This window comes from Canis lupus, chromosome 20 (assembly GCF_011100685.1).
Source record: "Canis lupus familiaris isolate Mischka breed German Shepherd chromosome 20, alternate assembly UU_Cfam_GSD_1.0, whole genome shotgun sequence".
Classification (NCBI taxonomy): domain Eukaryota; kingdom Metazoa; phylum Chordata; class Mammalia; order Carnivora; family Canidae; genus Canis; species Canis lupus.
Genome location: NC_049241.1, coordinates 2,279,067 through 2,302,184, shown reverse-complemented (window position 1 = coordinate 2,302,184; position 23,118 = coordinate 2,279,067). Strand labels below are relative to the sequence as shown.

The 23,118-nt window shown below is 40.8% G+C and overlaps 1 protein-coding gene across 9 annotated transcripts in view; it reads right to left on the bottom strand.

Annotated features, from left to right (window-relative positions):
* EEFSEC (eukaryotic elongation factor, selenocysteine-tRNA specific) overlaps positions 1–23,118 on the bottom strand; it is a 266,024-nt gene that overhangs the window by 131,473 nt on the left and 111,433 nt on the right. For all 9 annotated transcript variants that reach the window (XM_038565476.1, XM_038565470.1, XM_038565471.1 and 6 more), the window contains exons 3-4: positions 3,036–3,132; positions 79–243 (exon numbers count right to left, since the gene is read on the bottom strand). In XM_038565476.1, the coding sequence (XP_038421404.1) occupies positions 79–243; positions 3,036–3,132 (262 nt within the window). The remainder of the gene's footprint in view (positions 1–78; positions 244–3,035; positions 3,133–23,118) is intronic.

Below are 23,118 nucleotides of genomic sequence, written 5' to 3'. Positions count from 1 at the left end.
GCCATTGGGGAGGCAAAGGGACCATCCCTCTCCCTTGCCACTAGAGAGACAAAAAAGGCAGGACAAGGTAAGACTGACCTTGAGGGCAGGAATCTCCACACTGTCACCAAGGCTGATGGAACCTGAGAGGATGGTCCCTGTCATCACAGTTCCTTGGCCTTTGATGGAGAAACAGTGGTCCACAGACATGAGGAGCGGTCCTGAGGGGTCTCTCGTTGGGATGGATATCTGGGACGTCAGGAGCTAGAAAAGAGATGCCACATGCAGGTGCCACACGCTGCTGGGGAAAGGAGCTGAACAGGGCAGGGTGGAGCAGGGCAGAGGGTATGGCCAGTCCCTAGGCAAGCTGGCCCTGCTCAGAAGTGCATAGCTCCCTGACTCCCACCATACCCCAGCCTACTATAGGTACAAAGGGAAAGGGCATCTGGAGAAGTCTCCTCTCTCCTCTCTTTGGGATAACCAACAGCCTCCTAATAGGCTGGTCTCCAGGCCCTCCTCCACACCACAGCCTGCTGCAGGACAACCTGAGGTACATGGATCAGACCTCACATGCTTTCCCAGCTTTCTGAGCCAGCAGGATTTAACATGTGTCATCGTCTAGCCCCTAGGTATCATGGAGGCCTCATCCCCCACCATGTGCCCTCCCCCAGCAGGCACCAGCCACGGGCAGGCCCTGGAAGTACACCAGCCAGCTTCATCTTCCTTCTCCAGGGAGACGCTGCCTCTGGGAAGGTTTCTCAGCCCCTTCAGTATGGCTGTGCTCCCCGCCCCCATCGCCAGTTAACACACTATTGTGAGCAATTGTTTATTTGTCTCCCACCAGGGCCGTGAATCCTTCCAAGTACCCCCAGCAGCTGGCACAGTGCCTGAGAGAAGGGTGACCCAAGGACCCAGGTGCAAAGGGCTGCTGCCGTATATGGCCGGGCAGGAGGGGTGAGGCTGCTGCTCCAGCCTAGACAGAGACAGAGGGACCACCTATCGTCCACCGATGGCCAGCATTGCCCCTGTCTGCAGTGCCGCTGCTGCTTCTCTGTTGATGCTTCCCACACGCTTCGACCATAGCCAGCCCATTTTCCTCATGCTATCTATGTGCCTGGAGATGTCAGAGCTAATTCCCAATAAACAAATGAAAAGAAAGACTGCATTATTCCTTTTATTTCACTGCTTTCTGATGTTTTTAGGAAAGAGGCTGTCAAAAAGTATTCGGTAGTGAATGTTCCAAACTCTCAGCCTTGTGATAACAATTGTTCTGGAAAAAGACTAAAGATTCAAAACAGGCTTGGCCTGGGACTTTTGTAGAGGCTTCTTAAAGGTATACACAAATATCTTTCATAGCATTTCTGAATTTTGCTTTAATAAAAAGAACTGACCTAGGCTCCCAGACCAGTGCTCTCTGAAGTGGATGAAAAAGTAACAAAAGGGGATCCCTGGGTGGCTCAGTGGTTTAGCACCAGCCTTCAGCCCAGGGTGTGATCCTTGAGTCCTGGGATCGAGTCCCACATCGGGCTCCCAGTGTGGAGCCTGCTTCTCCCTCTGCCTGTGTCTCTGCCTCTCTCTCTGTGTCTCTCATGAATCAATACGTAAAATCTTAAAAAAAAAAAAAAAAAAAAAGGAAAAGAAAAAGAAAAAGTAACAAAAGCCTCAGCCATAGAAGTTTGCTTTGTTAACTCAATTAGAGCAGCACCATGGTGGCAGTGTACACGATCACATCTGTTTTTGGCTCTGTGGGTCCAGGTGCAGGTAGACCCCAAAGACACCTAACAACTGATTTGGGACTAAATACCAGCTCCATCACATACTTGCTGTGAGATCTTGAACAAGTTATTCAACTTCTCTGTGCCTCAGACTCTTCCCTGGTGAAATGGGGATAAATAATATGAGTCTCACAGGGCCACTGTGAAAGTTCATGATCATTGTGAAAACTACATAAAGAACAGTACAGGGCAGCCCCGGTAGCCCGGCGGTTTGGCGCCGCCTTCAGCCTAGGGCGTGATCCTAGGGAACCGGGATCGAGTCCCACGTCAGGCTCCCTGCATAGAGCCTGCTTCTCCCTCTGCCTGTGTCTCTGCCTCTCTTTCTCTCTCTCTCTCTCTCTCTCCGTGTCTGTCATGAATAAATAAAATCTTTAAAAAAAAAAAAAAAAAGAACAGTACAGGTCCTGCTATGTGGTAAGCACCATCACTGTCACAGTGAACTCTGATCCGGCACACAATGTGTTATGAGCACAGGACACATTAACCTCATGAAACCTGCAGGCCAACTCTACAGGTAAGTGTTCTTTTCCCTACTTTACAACTAAAGGAGCACAGGCAAGAGAGAGCAGGTCATGTGCCCAAGGCCGCACAGAGAATAGGTGGTGTGGCCAGAGTCCCATCCCAGAGTTGCCATTCACCCTTCTGAGCGAGGGACACTGTGGTCTGTCCAGTCACTGCCATCCTCACAGCAGCATCACCATCACCCCACCACCCCATGCTGCCCTCTGGCTGCCCTAGGCACCCTGTGGTGGCTGGGCACCCTCCCTGTATCTACTAGCACTGAGCCTGGAGGAAGAGCCCATGCCCAGAAGGGCCACTGGAGATCACCAGTGGAGACCACAAGGATCCAAGCCACACTGCCCTGCTGCTGGGCCCATCTCCATCAGACATCGTGACCCACGGGGAGACTGGCATAGTCTGAAGGCCTGGAATGGAAGATATGGCCCAGAGACCCACGAGGCAGTAGCTATTCTGTCTGAGTGGGGGTGGCTGACAAGAGAAGGAAGAGAATGACTTATAAGGGTGTGGACAGCTCTTCAGGACCTTAGGCTAGAGAGTGAGGCCTCTCCTTCTGTTTAGGTTTAAGTCCTAGAAGGAGGTGAGGAAGGGTACACCAAGGTATAGTATATGCCTGGGGGAGGGGTGGTAGTGATTAAAGGAATAAGCTCAGAGTCTTCTTGCTGAGGAGCCTCCCACTTTCTGTTCCTTAGACTGAGCAGGATACAAGGGGCCGGAGTGGGGCTTGGGCCAGAGGCCAGCCTGGATTCAAGCTGACAGTACCTCAATGAGCTCTGAGATGCCCTGTGGAGCTTCTGTTTCAGGGGCCTCTGGTCCCCCAGGCTTGGCCGCCACAGGTATAATTGGTGCACCTCGGAACCTGAAATGGAAAAACAAGCCCTGCCAAGTTACAGAGATCAAAAGCAAGGATGAGCAGCAGATTAAGAAATGGAGGCCCCACAGGGAAACTCTTAGGTTGAATGACAGAATTTAAAAAGGTGCTCCTAGGACACCTAGGTGGCTCAGTGATTGAGAATCTGCCTCTAGCTCAGGTCGTGATCTCAGGGTCCTGGGATCGAGTCCCACATCGGGCTCCCTGCAAGGAGCCTGCTTCTCTCTCTGCATCTCTCTCTGTCTTCATGAATAAATAAATAAAATCTTTAACAAATTTTTTTAAAATAAAAGGCTGTTCCTAGGTTTTAACCTCCACTTTCACAACCCACTCTAAGAAGGCAGCAGTGAACCCTAGCCTCCAGGACTCTCAATAAAAGATCCCTTTGAAGAAGATCAGTAAATACATCCCAGCCTCTTGCAGAGACTCAAGAAATACTGGTTACCAAAAAGTCCCTAAAAATGCACCTAGAAGCAAATTTCCACCATCCCAGTGTCTAATGGAGAGTACTCCTGACTAGACCCTCCTAAAGAGCTCCACCTTCTTTAAGAAGAGATTCTTCATCTTTTTTAAAGATTTATTTATTTTTAGAGAGAGCATGAGTGGGGGAGAGGGGCAGAGGGAGAGATAGTCCTCAAACGGACTCCCCACTGAGCACGGAATCCAGATGCAGGGCTAGATCCCAGATCATGACCTGAGCTGAAACCGAGAGTCACCTGCTTAGCCAACTGAGCCACACAAATATCCCAAGAAGAGATTCTTACTATGAGTATACATTTATCTTTCCCACTGATTAAAAAAAACAATAAAATGGAAAAGAGAAAATGTACAACCCATAATCCTATCATATGTCATAAAGAATTTTCTGTTGATCGACAGCGACAACAGTGATATAATGGCAAATAAACTGGGAGGATGTAAAATTTTATGTATGCTATAACCAAAATAAAAAAAAAAAATCCCTTGGCAGTGCGTGGAAAAACCAAGATTGGAAGAAAAGGCACTACAATGGCAGAATTATAGGTTGTATATTCATCCTCTAGGTGCTAGCAATGACTGAGCCAAGCATATCACCTGGACACCTTCTGTGAAAGCTCTCAGCACCACTATGGAACTGCCACCATTTTATAGATGAGAAACTGAGGCTTATAGAGACAAATTAATTTGCTGCAAGTCATTTACTATAAATCTCAGAGCCAAACTATAACCCAGTATATCAGACTCTAGAACCAGGAGTTACAGCTTCCATGTTATAATCCCACCACCCAGGCCTCCTCTTTCACTTATACAGCTACCTAATAGTGTGACCCAGAATTTATATGCTTTTCCCTGCTGTTACTCATTTAGAACATTTTGAATTCTTCACTATTATAAATAACACTAGTAAACATGTTGGTGGACATGTTTTTTTCCCCCTTGCTTTGGGATTAATTCATGGGGTATAAGTCTAAGACTCAATATACATTGAAAAAAGTCAGCAAAACAGTGGAATAAGGACAAAGAGCCTCCCCTCTGTAAAACATATAAGAACCCTGGCAAAAAATCATCAGAAGCAACTTTTTCAGAACTCTAGAAATTAACCAAAGGTTTGCAGTAATCTATGGAGTGTTTATTCAAGAAAAATGGCTGAATTTTTGTAAGAATAAAAGACCTTTGTGGCATTTTAACTTGCCCTATTCCCATCCACTGCTCCCCAATTCTGCAGCAGCCCTAATAACCAGCATCTGCAATCAGAATGGAAGCCAGCAGCCTGACAGCAGCTTAAGGGGCAGAATGGTGTTGAGTTCCATCAAAGCCCCTTTCCTAGAGAATTGTCATTATTTTTCCTTTCCTTCCTTCCTGGATGACTCCACTTGCAAAGCTATCTTTCTTTTTCCTTAAGGGCATTTGTTGAAAATAATCAGAAGCAATTATTTAATATCACAGCTGAGGCAAAGGATAACAGTTTTGGTAAACTGGCTGAACAAAAAGCTTAGAAGGAAAAGCTAGAAGCTCCCATGGAAGCTTTGGAAAACCTTCCATGGGGAGTTTGGAGGTTTCTTGGGAAATTAGAAGGCAATTTGCATGCAAAAGCACTGTGCATGCTCAAGAAAGACATGAGAAGGCCCCAAGTTCTCCCCTGGGGCTGACCTTGAGATTCTATGCAAACAGGAAGTGAAGGCCATGGCAGAGTTATCAAGTACCTGCCAGAGCACTGAAAGCATGTCCCAATATGTACATAGAGATCCTTGGCAAAGACTGGGAGACTTACTGATCTAAGCATTTAAGGAAACCTCTAATCATTAGCTGACCAGTAAACGAACTGAGCAGAGACTTTGGTGGTCACATGTGACTTCACAAAGTCACTAACCAAATAACAACAAACTATGAATGTGAGTGAAGAAGAGAATCTGATATCCATTATATTATTCTGTATGTCCAGTTTTCAACAAAGAATCACAATACAACAAAGAAACAAAAGTATGGTCCATATACAAGAAAAAAAGAGTTAATAAAAATTGTTTCTGAGAAATCCCTACTAGACAAGTCTTAAATCAGTTATTTTAAGTTTGTTCAAGAAATGAAAGAAACCATATCTAAAGAGCTAAAGGAAAGAGTGGAGATAATGTGTCACCAAATGGAAAGTATCAAAAAAGAGTTAGAAATTATTAAAAAAAGAACCAAATAGAAATTCTGGAATTGAAAAATACTAAATGAAAACTCTGCTAGAGGAGCTCAACAGCAGATTTGAACAGGCAGAAGAATCAACAAACTTGAAAATAGGCCAACTGGGATTATGCAACCTGAGGAAAAAAAAAAAAAAGAGAGAGAGAGATGAGAAATAAACACAGACTCAAAGATATGTGAGACACCATCAAGTATATCAGCATATGCATATTGAGAAGTCCAGAAACAAAGGAAGGACAAGGCAGCAAGATCTGAGTAAACTTCCAAAAGGTTTCTGAAGGACATCTAAAAAGCTCAGCAAATTCCAAGTAGGAAAAACTCAGAGATGTGACCTAGACACATCATAATCAAACTGTCAAAGGCCAAGGACAAGGAGATAGCACCAAGAGAGAAATGGCTCATTCAGTATAAGGCATCTTCAGTAAGACTAACAGCTGGGCTCTGCAGTAACCATGGCAGTCAATCCCAAATACCTAAAAGGAAAAAACAAAAACACCTATCATATAGCTATCATATATGCTATCATATAGCAGACACTTGATAAATATTTATTAAATAAATGAATAAATGAACATGTTTAAAAAAAAAAAAAAAAAAAGAAAGAAACCATGGCAGCTAGAAGGTAATGGAATGACATATTCAAAGTGCTGAAAGTCAGAAAAAAAAAAAAATTTAAAGTCAACCAAGACTGTTTCTGGCCAAAAAACATGCTTCAAAAATGAATGAGAATCCAGAATTACCATATGGCCCAGAAATTTCCTAAGTATAAACCCAAAAGAATGGAAAATAGGTACTCAAATACATGTACATATAAGTTCATAACAGCACTATTCACAAAAACCAAAAGGTGGAAAACAGCCCAGATGTCCATCAATGCTAAGTGAAAGAAGCCAGACATAAGAGATCAAATTTTGTGTGATTTATATGAATATCCAGAATAGGCAAATCCATAGAGACAGAAAACAGATTGGTGGTTGGAGCTGAGAGAATAGGAAACAGCTGCTTAATGGGTACAGGATTTTTGAAATCAGATATTGGTGATGCTTGCATAATTCTGCACACATTAAAAGGGTGAATTTATGGTATGTGAATTATATCTCAATTAAAAAGAAACATACATTGAAAGGTTTGCTACCCTTTCCACTACCACAATGAACATCTAGAATGCCTATTTCACTAAACGTATATCAAAAGCTCACTATTTTGTATACATACCTCATTTTAATTTGTGTTTCCTTAATAAGCCATATAATATTGAACATCTTCCATCTATTTATTTACTAAACGAATTTTCAAGAGACAATTCCACACCACTTCTGGTTCTGGTCTTTGCTTCCTCCAGTAGGTGTACCCTTACCATGCCCAGACTCTAAAAATTGCTCTGAAATGCCTCTTTGTATGTAGTCCAATGTCCAACACAGTGGCAGTGAGAAGAAGGGATGGGGTCAAGTACTGACAGTACTAGCATCTGTGCTCCAGGCTTTGCATTTTTCATCAACCCTGTGACATGGCTATTATTACTTCTCCTCCTGTTTTACAGGAGGGATTCCTAAGTTGGCTAGGGTCTGTCATTTGCTCCAGGTCATACAGCTAATGAGTGGTGGGACTGTGATTAAAAGCCAGCTCTGGGTTTACCATACACCTGAGAATATCAAGAGAACAGAGTTCCATCAGCCTAGGTTAGAGGCAGGGCCATGTGCCTCTTCTCAAACCCATGACAATGTGGAAAGTGGCTGACTGGCTGATCTTCAAAGAGGAGGCAACATATTTAAGTCCTAAAGTAATTTTAACAAAATCCTTGCCCTTTAGTAATTTTAGTTCTTAAACCAATGAAAGAAAGATGATGATGGCTATAAAGACCATACTCAATATTCTCATATTTTGCTATCACTTTCAAATAAAAATATAAATTGAATTGGATCATTAAAACAGCCATCGGAGGTAGGAAGAACAGTTGTTAACATTCCCATAACATTAGTTGAGCAGTATGTGGACAACACTTAAATGCTTTCATCACCCCATTTAATCCTCATGGTAACGGTGTGAGGGATAAAATCGGCATTTTAGAGATGGGGATACTGAGGCACAGAGAGGCTAAACAACTGCTAAAGTGTCACATGTGAAATAAATGGCAGAATCAAGCCCTGTTCCAGAGCTGTGTCCTTCCCACTATGCTGGACATCCCAAGGATGACCTCCATCATCCGTCCTGAGGGAATGACTACTATGTTGGATGTTACCACTGCTCCTTTGAATCATAACAAAATAAGATGGAGCCCAATGCCCCCACCCCCCGAGACAGGGATGGGTGCTCCGCTCTACCCCCTCCTGCCTCTATTTCGCTGTTACCTTCACATAGGTCACTGGTCCTATACCCTCTTCACAGGGTTTGTCAAATCGACATACCACCTAAGTAATTATTTCTCAAGGTTTTTCCTTTAAAACAATTTACATTCTTACTTAAAACCACTTATTGAAAAATATGATTCTATATTACTATCTAAATGGAAAACCAGTATCATTTGCCACAAAGAAAAGATATAGGAGAAGCCCTCTCACCACCAGCCACTGACAAGGACAGCCATTGGCCAACGACCTACACTCTCCCTTGCTTATAAAACCTGTGCCTAGTGTACACCAAATGCCCACACCCGGGAGACGGCTTAAGGCTTGCAGCCACACTTGAGAGTCTAGTACACACAGGTTTGCCTTCACCAACTGACCTTTAAGCTGAACAAGAGGTACAGTGGTTATGGCACAAACATGGTAATGCCAGTTGTTTACTTTAATTCAATTTAGTATCACAAAACAACAGCATGAAAATAGGGGTGTCTATGAGAACTAAGTTGTATTATATAGAAAGATCCAATATAGGTGAATCTCTTTAAAATCTGGTGATAAATTAGGAAGAAACAAGAAAATCATAAGACTTCAGGGGGTGAGGCGCCTGGGTGGCTCAGTTGGTTAAGCCTCCAACTCTTGGTTTCTGCTCAGGTCATGATCTCAGGGCTGTGGGATGGAGCTCCACATTGGCCTCCGTGTTCAGCTGGGAATCTGTTTATAGATTCTCTCCCTCTGCCCCTCTCCCTGCTTGCTTACTCACTCTCTCTCTAAATTTATTTATTTATAAATCTTAAAAAAAAAATACAGACTTTAGGGGAGGTTCTCTGAGAGAGAAAACCTCTGCAAATGGCTTCGGTTCTGTTGTGTCTGAGCATCAGATGGCTTCCCCCAGCCAGGGTACCTGCCACAGGAGCTCGTGACCTTGTTACCGCTGTCACTTGCTGGAAATGATCTGCCTGGCCCATCTTCTCAGAGGTTTTCTCTGGGAAATTGAACTGGAGAACACCTCTCACACGCTGGTGGAACTATCCTAACTTGTAAGATGCTACCAAGAGAAGCTCTCGCGCTTGCTCTCTCTCTCTCTCTCTCTCTCTCTCTCTCTCACACACACACACACACACACACACACACACACACACGCATTCCGCACCTGGATAGAAAAAAAGCCAAAATGACAACCACAGCTGCCTAAGGTCCTGCAGCTGGGACTCCAATTACAACTTTTTAATACTGGCAAAGCAACAAATCCTAGAGCTTTTTTTTTTTCTTTAATTTCTTTTTATTGGAGTTCGATTTGCCAACATATAGCATAACACCCAGTGCTCATCCCATCAAGTGCCCCCCTCAGTGCCCATCACCCAGTCACCCCAACCCCCCGGCCCACCTCCCTTTCCACCACCCCTTGTTCATTTCCCAGAGTTAGGAGTCTCTCATGTTCTGTCACCCTCTCTGATATTTCCCACATCCTAGAGCTTTTAAAACATAAATTCTGAACAATCAGAATATAGCTTCTTTACTGAATTCAGACCAAAAGAATTAATGATAACATATGAATCAGGAGTGCTAATTTGTGTAAAATTGAAATTAGAGGTGATACAGAAATCACACATGCCTAAACAAAACAGTAAGAAGAGGAGGAGATAAGCCTGAATTCAGAACATGAAACTGCTCACAAAGCCAAGATGCCCCAGATGAACCTGGATCAACTGTCCACAGTGTAGTGCTGAAGAGGAAGAGGAGGCACAATGCTGAGAATCTTCTGTATTCCCCCCAGAGCAACTTATGTTATTGATACTATTTACTAAGTATGCATGTATGTGCAGTAAGTTAAAATATTACGTAAGGTCTGAATATCTCCTTTTTTATAATTCTTGCTTTAAGCAACTTTGGATTAATCAACCATAGTTCCAGTCACAGGACAAGAAATCTACTACTTTAGTTACAAAAATAAACACGAAGAAAGCAAAAGAAGGCTAGTTAAGTCCTAGCTAAATACTATTTCCTACCGAAGGCTCTGAGCCTGGTTAAAAAGTTAGGGAAATTCTAAAGACATGGTAGGACCAAGCAGACACTTTTTTCTGAACTTAACAGAAAAGATTTAAAGATAATTGAAAATGAATTAACTCTCTCAGATAACCCCAGGCATTTTTCCCAATTTTTTATAGTGGTAAAATACACACAACAAAAAAATTACCATAATAACCATATTTAAGCGTACAGCTCAGTGGTATAAAATACATTCATAATGTTGTGCAGCCATCACCACCAACCAACTCCAGAGTTCATTTTTTTTTTTTTTAAAGATCTATTTAGAGAGAGTGCAGCAGGGAGGGGCAGAGGGAGAGGGACAGAATCTCAAGCAGGCTCCCCACTGAGCACAGAGCCCAACACGGAGCTCCTTCTCATGACCCTGAGATCATGTCCTGAGCCGAAATCAAGAGCTTGGACGCTTAACCAACTGAGCCACCCAGGCGCCCCAGAGCTCTCTCTTTTTTTTTTTTTTTTTTAATAAAACTAAAATTCCACACCCCTTAAACAGCAACTCCCCATTCCCCCCACCCCTTAGCCCCTGGCAAAACTACTCTGAATCTATGATTTTGACAACTCTAAATATCTCCTATCAATGGAATCATCCAGTATTAGTCTTCTTATGACTGCCTTACTTCAAATAGCAAAATGTCCTCGAGGTTCATTTATGTTGTAGCATGTATCAGAATTTCCTTCATTTTTAAGGCTAAATAAAATTCCATGGAGAATGTATATAATACATGTACCTCATTTTGCTTATTCATTCATCCATCAGTGGCACCTGGTTGCTTCCACCTTTTGACTATCATGAATAATGTTATTATGAATACAGGTGTACAAATATATTTTGGGGACTCTGCTTTCAATTCTTTTTGATATATGCCCAGAAGTAGAATTGCTGCATGGTAATTCTATATTTAAATTTTTATAAGTTTTTATTTAAATTCCATTTCAACTATTTAATTCTTTGAGGAACCTCCATACCATTATCCATGTCAGCTATACAATTTTACATTCCCACCAACACTGCATAATGGTTCCAATTATCCACATTTTGTCAACGTTTTCTTGTTTTTTGACAACAGCCACCCAAATGGATATGAGGCAGTATCAATCCATTAAGCTGCCTTTTTACTCTGTTGATACTATCTTTTGATGCATAAATTCTAAAAATTTTCTTCTGAAAGTTTCAGGTCTTACATTTCATTCTTTGATTCCTTTTGAGCTAATGTTTGTATATGATGTTAGATAAGGGCCTACCTTCATCATTTTGCATGGATATCCATCCAGTTTTCCCAGCAGCATTTGTTGAATGACTGTTCTTCTCCTGTTGAATGGTCTTGGCCTCCTTGTCAAAATGCATCTGACCATATATGCAAGGGTTTATTTCTGGGCTCTATTTTATTCCATTGGTGTATACATGTCTGTCTTTATGCTAGTACCATACTGCTTTGATTACTGTAGTAATATTTGATATCACGAGTATGAACTCTCCAGTTTTGTTGATCTTTTCCAAGAATGTTTCGGCTAGGGGCGCCTGGGTGGCTCAGTGGTTGAGTGTCTGCTTTGGCTCAGGCTGTAATTCCAGGGTCCTGGGATCAAGTCCTGCATCGGGCTCCTTGTGCCTATGTCTCTGCCTCTCTCTGTATGAATCTCATGAATAAATAAATTATATATATATATTTTTTTTAATTTTTATTTAATTAAGATAGTCACAGAGAGAGAGAGAGAGAAGCAGAGACACAGGCAGAGGGAGAAGCAGGCTCCCATGCACCGGGAGCCCGACGTGGGATTCGATCCCGGGTCTCCAGGATCGCGCCCTGGGCCAAAGGCAGGCGCCAAACCGCTGCGCCACCCAGGGATCCCTATATATATTTTTTTTAAATGTTTCAGCTATTTGGGGAACTTTCAGACTCCATATGAATTTCAGTATGGGTTATTCTATCTTGGTAAAAAGAATGTGACTGGGATCTTGATAGGGATTATGTTGAATCTGTAAATTGCTTGGAGATAGTACTGACATGTTAATAGTATTAAGTCTTCCAATCCATGAACATGAGATGTGCTTCCCACTTATTTATGTCTTTTTAAACTTCTTTCAGCAATGTTTCATAGTTTTCATTATACAAGTTTTTACCTCCTTGGTTAAGTTGATTCCTAGGTATTTTATTCTTTTTGATGCTACTATAAGTGGAATTCTTTTCATAATTTATTTTTCAGACTGTTCATTATTAGAGTATAAAAATGCAACTGATTTTTGCATATAGGCCTTGTATCCTGCTACTTTGCTAAATTCATTCATAAGCCCTAATAGGTTTTTGTAGAATATATGCAGTTTTCTACATATATGAACATATCATCAATGAAGAGGTCATTTTGCTTTTTCCTTTCCAACCTGGATGCTTTTATTTCTTTTTCCTGTCTAATTATTCTGGCTAGAACTTACAGTACTATCTTGAATAAAAGTGGCAAAGGTAGTAATGCTTGTCTTGTTCCTGATCTTAAAGGAAAAAATCTTAGTCTTTCACCATTGCATATGATGTTTGCTATGGATTTTTAATGTATGGCTTTTATTACATTGATGTAATTTTTAATTTCCTTCCCTTCCTAGTCTGTTGAATGTTTTTATCATGAAAAGGTGTTGAATGTTGTCAAATGCTTTTTTTGCATCAATTGAGATGATCATGTAGTGTATTACATTAAATGATTTTTGTATGTTGAGCCATCCTTGCATTCCAGAAATAAATCCCATTTAGTTGCAGTGTATAAATCTTTTAATATGCTGCTAAATTCAGTTTTTTTTTACATTCTGCTGAGGATTTTTACATTAATATTCATAAGGGGATTTGGGTCCTAAGTTTTCTTTCCTTGTAGTATCTCTGTCTGGCTTTGGTATCAAGGTAATGCTGGCCTCACAGGATGAGTCAGAAAGTGTTCTCTCCTCTTCAATTTGTTTGGAAAATTTTAAGAAGAGTTGGTGTTAGTTCTTCTTTAAATGTTAGAATTCACCAATCAGTCAGGGCCACGGCTTTTCTTTACTAGGAGGTTTTTGAGTACTGATTTAATCCTAATAGTTTTAAGTGTAGAGATTGTCAGTATACTTGTGATTTAGTCCTTCATAGGTTTTGTTTTTCTAAGATTTTGTCTGTTTTATCTAGGTTACTCAGTTTGTACAACTGTTCATAATACTCTCTCATACCCCTTTTAATGTCTATATAATTAGTAGTAATGTCCTCATTTTCATTTCTGATTTTAATAATCTGAGCCTTCTCACTTTTCTTTTTAGTCCACCTAGCTAACATTTTGTCAATTTTGTTGATCTTTCTCAAAACCAATTTCTGATTTCCCTGATTTTCTCTATTGTTTTTCTTTCTCTGTCTCATTTTTCTCTTCTCTAATCTTTATTATTAACTTCCCTATGCTATATTTAAATTTAGTTTGCTCTTTTTCTAGTTTAAGTTGTAAAGTTAGGTGTTGATTTCATATCATTCTTATTTTTTAATGTAAGAATTTAGAACTACAAAATTTTCCCGTAGCACTGCTTTCATGCATCCCATAAATTTGGTACATTGTGTTTTGTGGTTTTTTAAAGATTTTTATTTATTTATTCATGAAAGACACAGAGAGAGGCAGAGACAAAGGCAGAGGGAGAAGCAGGCTCCATGCAAGGAGTCCAATGTGGGACTCGATCCCAGAACCCCAGGATCATGCCCTGAGCCAAAGGCAAATGCTCAACCACTGAGCCACCCAGGTGTCCCTATGTTTTGGTTATTATTCATCTCTAAGTATTTCTAATTTCCCTTATGATTTCATTGTTGATCCATTGGTTGTTTAAGTATGTTAATTTCCACAGATTTGTGAATTTTCCCATCTTACTTTTGTTATTGATTTTTAACTTCATCTTGTTGTGGTCAGAAAAGATATTTTGTATGATATCTACCTTTTAAATCTACTGAGACTTAATTTATGGCTTAACATATGGTCTATCCTGGAAAATGTCCCATGTGCATGTCGGAAAAATATGTATGCTGTAGTTGTTGGATCAAGTGTTCTGTATATGCCTGTTAGGCTAATTGATTTATTGCATTAAGTCCTCTATTTCCTTCCTTATCTTCTATCTGGTTAATCTATCCATTATTGTGAGTGTGATATTGAAATCTGTAACTGTTATTCTGGAAATATTTCTACCAACAATTCTGTCAGTTTTTGCCTTATGTATTTTGATGGTCTGTCATTAGGCATATAAATGTTTATAATTGCTATATCTTCTTGCTGTTTTGGACCTTTTATTAATATATAGCATCCTTGTCTCTTGTAATATTTTTTGCTTAAAATCTATTTTGCCTCATATTAGTCATCCCTGTTCTCTTCTGATTATTATTTACATGGAATATTCTTTTCCGTCCTTTCACTTTCCATCTATTTATGTCTTTGGATCTAAAGTGAGCCTCTGATAGAGCACATATAGTTGGACCATGTGTTTTTGTCGATTCTACTAATCTCTGTCCTTCAATTGGTGAGCTTAATCCATTTACATTTAAAGAAATTACTAATAAGGACAGACTTACTTCTGTCATTATGCTATTTGTTTTCCATACACCTTATAGTTTTTCTGACTCTTATTTCTTGCATTATTGTCTTTTTTGTTTTGGGGCGGCTTGGTAGTGAAACAGTTAATTTTCTTTCTCTTTTTTGGGGGAAAGGGTTTGTATTCTATTGCTATTTTCTTTGTGGCTAACAAGGAGATTTAGCATCCTAAATTTATAATATTCTAGTGTGAATTTATACCAGGTTAACTTCAGTAACAGACAAAAATTCCATTTCTATACAGCTCCGATCCCAATCCTTTTCTGTTGTTCATGTCAAAAAATTACAACTTTATTCACTGTGTCCCCAAAACCATAAACTAATATTCTTTTAAATACATTAGTCTCTTTATAAGGGAAAGGAGGGAAACTAAGTGAAGCTGTGACTAATATTCCTTTCTTCATCTTCCTCAAGACCTTTGGCCATTCCTTTACATTTCCCCACTCTGGTACCCAAATGGGAAGCAGGACAAAGGACCCAGTCCAAGAAGAGGCAACAGAAGACAAGAGTCCAAGAAAAAAATCTACTGCTACCTGGTATCCCTGCCATGTTTAAAGGAACCCCCTGTCTGACTCCCTATCCCCTAGCTTCCCTTCACCAACTCCTCCAGTGTCACCTCTGGACCTATGTCCACTGCTTTTCTATATTACCACATTTCTCTTCTCTTAGGGTCAGGGGAAACCCTTCTTCTTGACACCTCTCCCCCACTTTCGATCAATCCTCAATTTCTCCTCCCACTCACATTTCAAACTGAATACCACTTCTGCTTCATGCTTGATTTCCTCACATCACTTCTGTATCCTCTTTCAAGCTCAGGGACATTTATTAAATCATCTCCTCTCTGCTGGCCTCCATGAAGGTTGCCCAACAAACAAAAGGCTCTCAAACCATTGGGACACCAACTGAGAGTACCAACTCTAACTCTAACAGGAATGGGGAAAAGGTCACGGAAAAGAACTAAGCTCCTAAAGGTCAACAGCAATTCTCCAGTGGTCAAGTCAATGTTCTTCCTTCAGAGTCTCCCCCAGTCTGACCATCAGCTAGCTGGCTCCCCACCCTCTTGACCCACAACCCCAACCCTTTATTCCCATGGCCCTCCATCAAGGGCCTCTACTTCCCCAAAAGGCCCTTCTCTCTTCCCTATCTACTGCAGTCTCTCCCAAGAGCACCTTGAGAGTCAAGCTCTTTTCCCCCTGGACTGCTGTCCTCCAGGAGCTCCCTACACTCTGATGACCTGTGCCAAGGCTCCTCTCTGGATGGTTTCTATATCTGTGTCTTCAGACAAGGCCCCTTTCTGGTATTGTAGTCATGTACCATCATCTGCCAGCAAGCACTTTCCCAATATTTGCTCCCTGGTTTCTGATCATGGAACAACACTTCCTTGGACTCTGAAGTCACCATCAGAGTCACCATTGTCTTCCTCAGTCACTACATTTGATCAGTTCTTCTCTTAGGATCTGGCTCCAATCCATTCCCTGATTTTCATTCTCAACACGCTCCACCCTGGATCAGGCCCTTACCATCCCAAGTCACCTACACACCAAGGTCTGTGCAGGCCCTCCCTATATCAGGACTGACCATGGCTATGATGACCTTCCAGTAACACAACTCTGAGGTATCAGCCTTTTCCTTGACACACTTTCAGGGACTCCATGACTATTCCAGGATGAACCCCAGCATCCAGGCTGGTCCACAAGGCCCTCTATGGTCTGCCCCAGCCTCCTCACACTGCCTTAAAGTGTGAGGAACCCCCTGGAAACACAGGTAAAAACTCAAGCTCCTGCCTAGTGCCAACCTCTATCCTACTGTTGCCCCCACTTCCCTCCCTTTCACTGTCTATCCAAACCTAACCCTGGTGACAGGTAACCTGAGACAAGGCATGGAGAATGGGATTTTGAGCAAGAAGCCTAAGACCCTAGAACTAATTTCCAATCCACAGCTGAGTTGTCATTCCACCTCACTCAGCCTCCACTTCCCTGTCCTACAGGAAACAGCATGACCTGCATTGCAGGATTGTCTTCTACACCAAAAAAGTTAATGTGTGGTAAGCATGGCAGGAGTCTAGAAACAGTGCTTAGAACGAGGGCAGCCACTAGCTGTCTGCATCCCTTCTGAGTGGTCAGTGCCCTGAGCTAGATCACATATTTTGAACCTCACTGCTGCTTGATTATCACTTGTTCTTCTAAAACCAATTTGAGGGACACCTAGGTGGTTCAGTTGGTTAAGTGTCCAACTCTTGATTTTAGCTCAGGTCATGATCTTATTAGGGTGGTGGGATCAAGCTCTGCATTGGGTTCCATGCTGGGTGTGGAGACTGCTTACGATTTTCTCCTGCCCTTTCCCTCAGTACCCCCCTCCACTAGCGCATACTCTTCTCTCTATATAAAAAAATAAAATTAAATAAATAAAACCAAGTCAAATTCCTGACTCCCAGGCAAGAAGCCAGTTCACCTTCTCAGAAGCTCCCATGCTACTCTGAGGAAGCTAAGTCAGCGCTTCTCTTGAACTGCTAGGTAAATCTCCCACTGTTATTTCTCCAGCAGTTGGTCTTTTCTGACCAAGTATATGTATGGTAGGTACACTCCTTAGAATGTGGGGGGCTTGGCTCAGTTGGTCCTTGATTCCATGCCACACTGCTCCTGGCCTGCCTAAGCAGGCAAGCCCATTTAAAAAAAAAAAAAATCAGGTTTTTGGGGGTTGTTTTTTTGCTTTTTTTAGGAAGAAAGGAGTAACTCTGACAAGTTGGAGTTCCCTAAAGAGCAAGTTAAACAATCTCAGGAGCCACTGGCTGCCCAAAGGTCAGTGTGACAAAATGATACAAGTTCGCAGAAAGATTCCAAATTAGGCCTGTGACATACTTACCAATCAACTCCAAAGCAGCTCAGACAGACCATGCTGCCCCTGCAGAAGTGGCAGGACTGAGATATTTGCCTTCGGAAGGCCAATGCCCAGAGATAAAGGAAAGACTTTGGAGAGGGAAGGAGGGAGAAAAAAACATGAAAAAGAAAGGAAGAGTGAGAGAAGAAATAAAACACTAAGGAAGAGAGACAGAGGAGGCAAGAAACACAAGAGAAAAAGAAAGAAGCAAAGGAAGGGAAGCTGCTCTGTGCTATAGCACCATGCTACATGCTCTTGTGTGATCTCCATACCCCATGAGAAGCGGCTCTGACCCTTATTTTCAGAGAAGCCAAGTGACTTGCCCGGGGCTACCAGGGGGCCCAGGGAGTAAGTGGCTGGTCTGTAGGAGTCCAGAGTCCAGGCCTCTCCCATGACGGAGGAGAGGAAGAGTCCATCCTCAGTCCACAGGGAAGACTCCAGCCACGGCAATCAGTGAACCGGGACCCAACCACAAGCCAGGCCCAGTACATGTGCATCATCTCTGCTTACACTCCATGAGCCTGAGGCCCAGAGGGACAGAAAAGGCTAAAAGCGTGCACTGAGAATTCCAGCGATTAACCATAAAGCTTTCGGAAATTCAATTATTTTTTATCCAAACCCTTTTGGGCAATGTATTGTAACAAAACATAAAGGCGCATTGGGCTGAGTATCTGGCCCTTTCCCAGGCTCAAGAGAAGCTGGCCTTGCTCATTTCCTGAACATGCCACACACTGAGGATTCTGGCTTCTAGAGGCAGAAGTAAAGTTCAGCAGCCCCTAAGGGGACAAGAGGCCCCTCTTGCCTTGAGTTTCAGATCCAGACTGGTGTCTGGGTTCTAGGAGCACAAGAGACTCCAACCAGAGATGTCAGGAAGAGCCCTGTGCCCAGCCCCACAGCTCAGCAGTGCAGGCAGGAGCTGACTTGGAGCACATTCAAGTGCTTCTCCTGTTCCCAGCACCCACCACCTCCTCCAGACTCCCCTCACAGCTGTGGTATATCATGGTTCCAACCAAGCCCAGACATGCTGACTGTGCATGCAGGCTGACCTTCGACAATACACAAAAACGATCTAAGATAAGTTTAAAAACAAAAGTGTGTGTGTGTGTGTGTGTGTGTATAATTTGTGTAAAAGACATAAACAAAAAGAGTACAAGTTTCTCCACTCTCTGAAAGTAGGCTATTCCTACGAAACCTTCTGTAAAGCAAAATGGGATAAAGTGAAAAAGCAATTAACTTTCATTTATATGGAAAAATGAGTGTTTCCAGGCCCAAAAAATAACCTCTCCTAGGCTTTTCTGATACCTTAAGACACATCTACTAAGAGATGCACAAAATAAATCGACACAAAGCACAGATTGCTCACAGACACAGCTCAAAGTGATGGTGGCTTGATGTTGAGATGCTGAGTGTAGTTCCTGGGAAGGAGCTTGGACGTGCCACTCTCACTGCTTGGGGTATGCGCAGCACTCCCTTGCTGCAAAGCTGATGCTGTACACTATTGTTGCTTTTCACCTTTTTTCATAAAAACAAAAATCCTTTCTGGATTTCCTTCAGTTAGCAAAAAAAAAAAAAAAAAAAAAAAAAACAACAACAAGTACTAATAAGGTAGGTCTTTCATAAAAGCAAAGTGGTGTAATGCAAAATTTGAAAAGTAGGGGATGCTGGTGTAAGTTTTTGGCTTGGAATAGTGAAATTCAAATAGTAAAATTCAATCCCTTCCCCCAGGGAAACTGTATATGGGAGATCCCTGGTACAGTGAAGTTCAGCAGCCCCTAAGGGGATCCCTGGTACAGTGCCAAGCACATAGTAAGTACTCTACACCTTACAGCTGTGATTGCTAAGAACCTACTATGTGCCACCAAACAATCCCTTATAACAAATGCTGTGAGGCTAAACTTATCAGCTCCGATTTTAAAAAAGAAATGCCAACTTGAAAGATAAAGTGAGTTGCCCAAGACCACACAGCTAGTCAGCCACAAAGCTACTTTGAAATGCACACCTTGTAAATCAACTGGGCAACAGCCCAAGTCACTTGAGATTTGGCATTCCACCCAATCCCAGAGAGGGAGGCAGGGCCAAGGGAGCCCAGGGTGGGTTCTCAGCAGATGGCCTTGGCTAAAACTGAAACAAGGAAAGAGAAAGTGTTTAAAAAGCAGGAGGAAACACAGAGGGAGTCTGAGAGAAAGACACATCAAGGATGCTGTCAGATGATAACATTTAGTGGGAAAATAAACAGAAAAGCCTAGAACACAGAACAGTGTCAATGTTGTGATAACAACTACCTCAAATTATGTACATGTGGGAAGACTGACAGGGATCCTAGGGAGAGAAAACTTTAATTTGATGTACTAAGGAGATTGTAGGTACATTTTTATCTTCTATTTTGATTTCTGTTAACATCGATAAATGCTTATGCAAGAGTAATTTTAAATGCTTTTAGAGATCAAGAAATCACAAAGAAAAACAATCAAAGAGTTTGACTACACAAAAATTAGAAAATTCTGCATGTCAAAAAAGCGACTAAAATGGAAAGACAACCAAAAAATGCTGAAGACTTATTTGTAGCAAACACGATAGGCAAAGGGTTAATTAATAACAACATCTTTGTTAATATTAAACACTCCTGAAAATCAAAAAGAAAACATTAAAATCGCAAGAGGTAAATAGACAAAATGTATGGGCCTAATTCAAACACACAAAAGCACAAGTGTTTAATATAACTACACCTAAGAAAAAATGTTTAATGTCCCCAGAATCACATATTAAAACAAGAGTAACATACCATTTCTATCCTACCAAGTTTCAAATATATTTTAATATTGGAAACCAAAGGTAGCTGCAAATATCTGTGTAAATAGTGCAAACCCTTTTGGAAAAGAATAGGGCAGTCAGTATACAACAACAGATTTAGAAGGACTTGTGCCCTTAGGTCCAGTAATTGGACACCTGGAAATGTCTCAGAAGGAAAAAACCTGAAAATACAGAAAATATTTAAGGATGGTTGAAGATGTTCACCCCAGGGATGTTTATCTGCAAGAAGGAAAACCCATGCCAATCTAAAGGGCCTACAGTGGAGTGATGGTTACATGAAGAAATGCTATACAAAATGTTAAATAATGAAATCAGAAATAAAAAATGCATAGTTCATTATTACAACTATATGTTTAAAAGGGAGAACTGAATTCAGCAAAGTCCCAGGGTACAAGAGCAACACACAGAAATCAGTTGTGTTTCTGTACTCCAACAAAAACTAATCTGAAAAGGAAATTAAGAAAGCAGTTCCATTTATAATGGCTTTTAAAAGAATAAATCCAACCAAGTTGAAAGACCTGTATAATGAAAACTACAAAACACTGATTAGAAAAATTAAAGAAGATCTAAGCAAATGGAAAGGCATCGTGTTCTACCTAACACTGTTTAGATTTTCATACTACCCAAAGTGATCTACAGATTCAATGCAATCCCTATTAAAATTCCAACAACGATTTTTTGCAGACATGGAAAAGCAGATCCTCTAATTCATATAGGAATTACAAGGGGCCTCAACTAGCCAAAAAAAAAAAAAATACATATATATATATATATATATATATATATATATATATATATATATATATATGAAAAGCAACATAAAGCTGGAGGACATGACATCCTAACTTTGAAACTTACTACAAATGTAAACAAAGCAGTGTGATATTGGCATAAGGGCAGATACACAGACCTATGGAACAGAACAGAGAACCCAGAAATAAACCCATACACATATCAATTGATTTTTGACAAGGGTAAAAGGGGAGAAAAGTCAATCCTTTCAACAAATGGTGCTGGGAAAACGGGATATCCACGTGCAAATGATGAAGTTGGGCTCTTAACTTACATCACATATAAACTTATACTATATATAAAAATTTCCATATATGGAAATAGATGAAAGACCTAAGCTTAAGAGCTAATATAAAATTCTTAGGAAAAAAAATGAGGAATATCTTCATGACATTGGAATTGGCAACAATATCATGGATACAACACCAAAAACACAGGCAACAAAAGAAAAAATAAATATATTGGATTTTATCAAAGTTAAAAACTTGTGTGCCTCCAAGGACACTATGAAGAAAGTAAAAAGTCAACTTAAAGAATAAAAGAAAACATTTGCAAATCATATATTTGACAAGGGATTGATATCCTGAATATATAAAGAACCCCTACAATTTAACAATAACAACAAAACAACAAAAACCCATCAAAACACGGGCAAAGGACCTAAACAGACATTTCTCCAAAGAAGATATCTAAAAGGCCAACTGGTACATGGCAAGATGCTCGACATCACTTGCATTAAGAAAATGCAAGTAAAACCACAAAAAGATACGACTTCATATGTGTTAGAATAGCCATCACCAAAAAGATCAAAGGTTAACAAATGCTGGTGTAGATGTGGAGAAAGGGGAATCTGTGTGCATTGTGGGTGCGAATATAAACTGTTGTAGTTGAAAACAGTATGGAGGAGCCTCAAAAAATTAAAAATAGAACTACCATATGATCCACTTCTGGGAATATATCCAAAGGAAATGAAAACACTAACTTGAAAAGACATCTGCACCCTCATGTTCACTGCAGCATTATTTATAATAGCCAAGACATGGAAACAGCCTAAATGTCCATCAATGGATGGATAAAGAAGTTGTGGAATATCATTCATCCATAAAAAACAAGGAAATCCTACCATTTGCTACAACACAGATGAATCTTAAAGGCATTATGCTAAGTGAAATAAGTCAGACAAAGAAAGACAAATAATGTGTGATTTCAACTTATCTGCAGAATCTAAAAAAAAACAAAACCAAAAACACTAAAAACAAAACTCAGAGAGATGTGTGGTCCCCAGAGGCAAAGGGTTGGGGGAGCAAGAATTAGAGGTGGTCAAAAGGAACAAACTTACAGTTAGTTATAAGATAAGTAAGTCCTAAGGACATGAGGTACAATGTGATGACTGTAGCTCACACTACCACATGATACACAAGAAAGGTATTGAGAGTAGGTCCTAGGAGTTCTCATCACAAGAACATTTTTTCCCTTCTTTTATATTTATTGTATTTTTATGGGAAGATGGATGTTAGCTAAACCTATTGTGATAATCACTTCATAATATATGTAAATCAAACCATCACGGTGTCACACCTTAAACTTATATATTCATATATGTCAATTATTTCTCAATAAATCTCAGGGGGAAAACCAGCAAAAAGAAGGTCGGGGAAGTCACAATGAGATACCACTTCCTACCCACTAGTATAACTATTAAAGAAAAAAGGAAAATGATGATGTTTGGCAAGGATGTGGAGAAACTGGAATGCTAACACACTGCTGGTGGAAATGTAAAATGGCCCAGCCACTGTGGAAAATAGTTTAGTGATTCCTCAAAAAGCTAAACATAAAACTACCACATGACCCAGTGATTCCACTCTTAGGT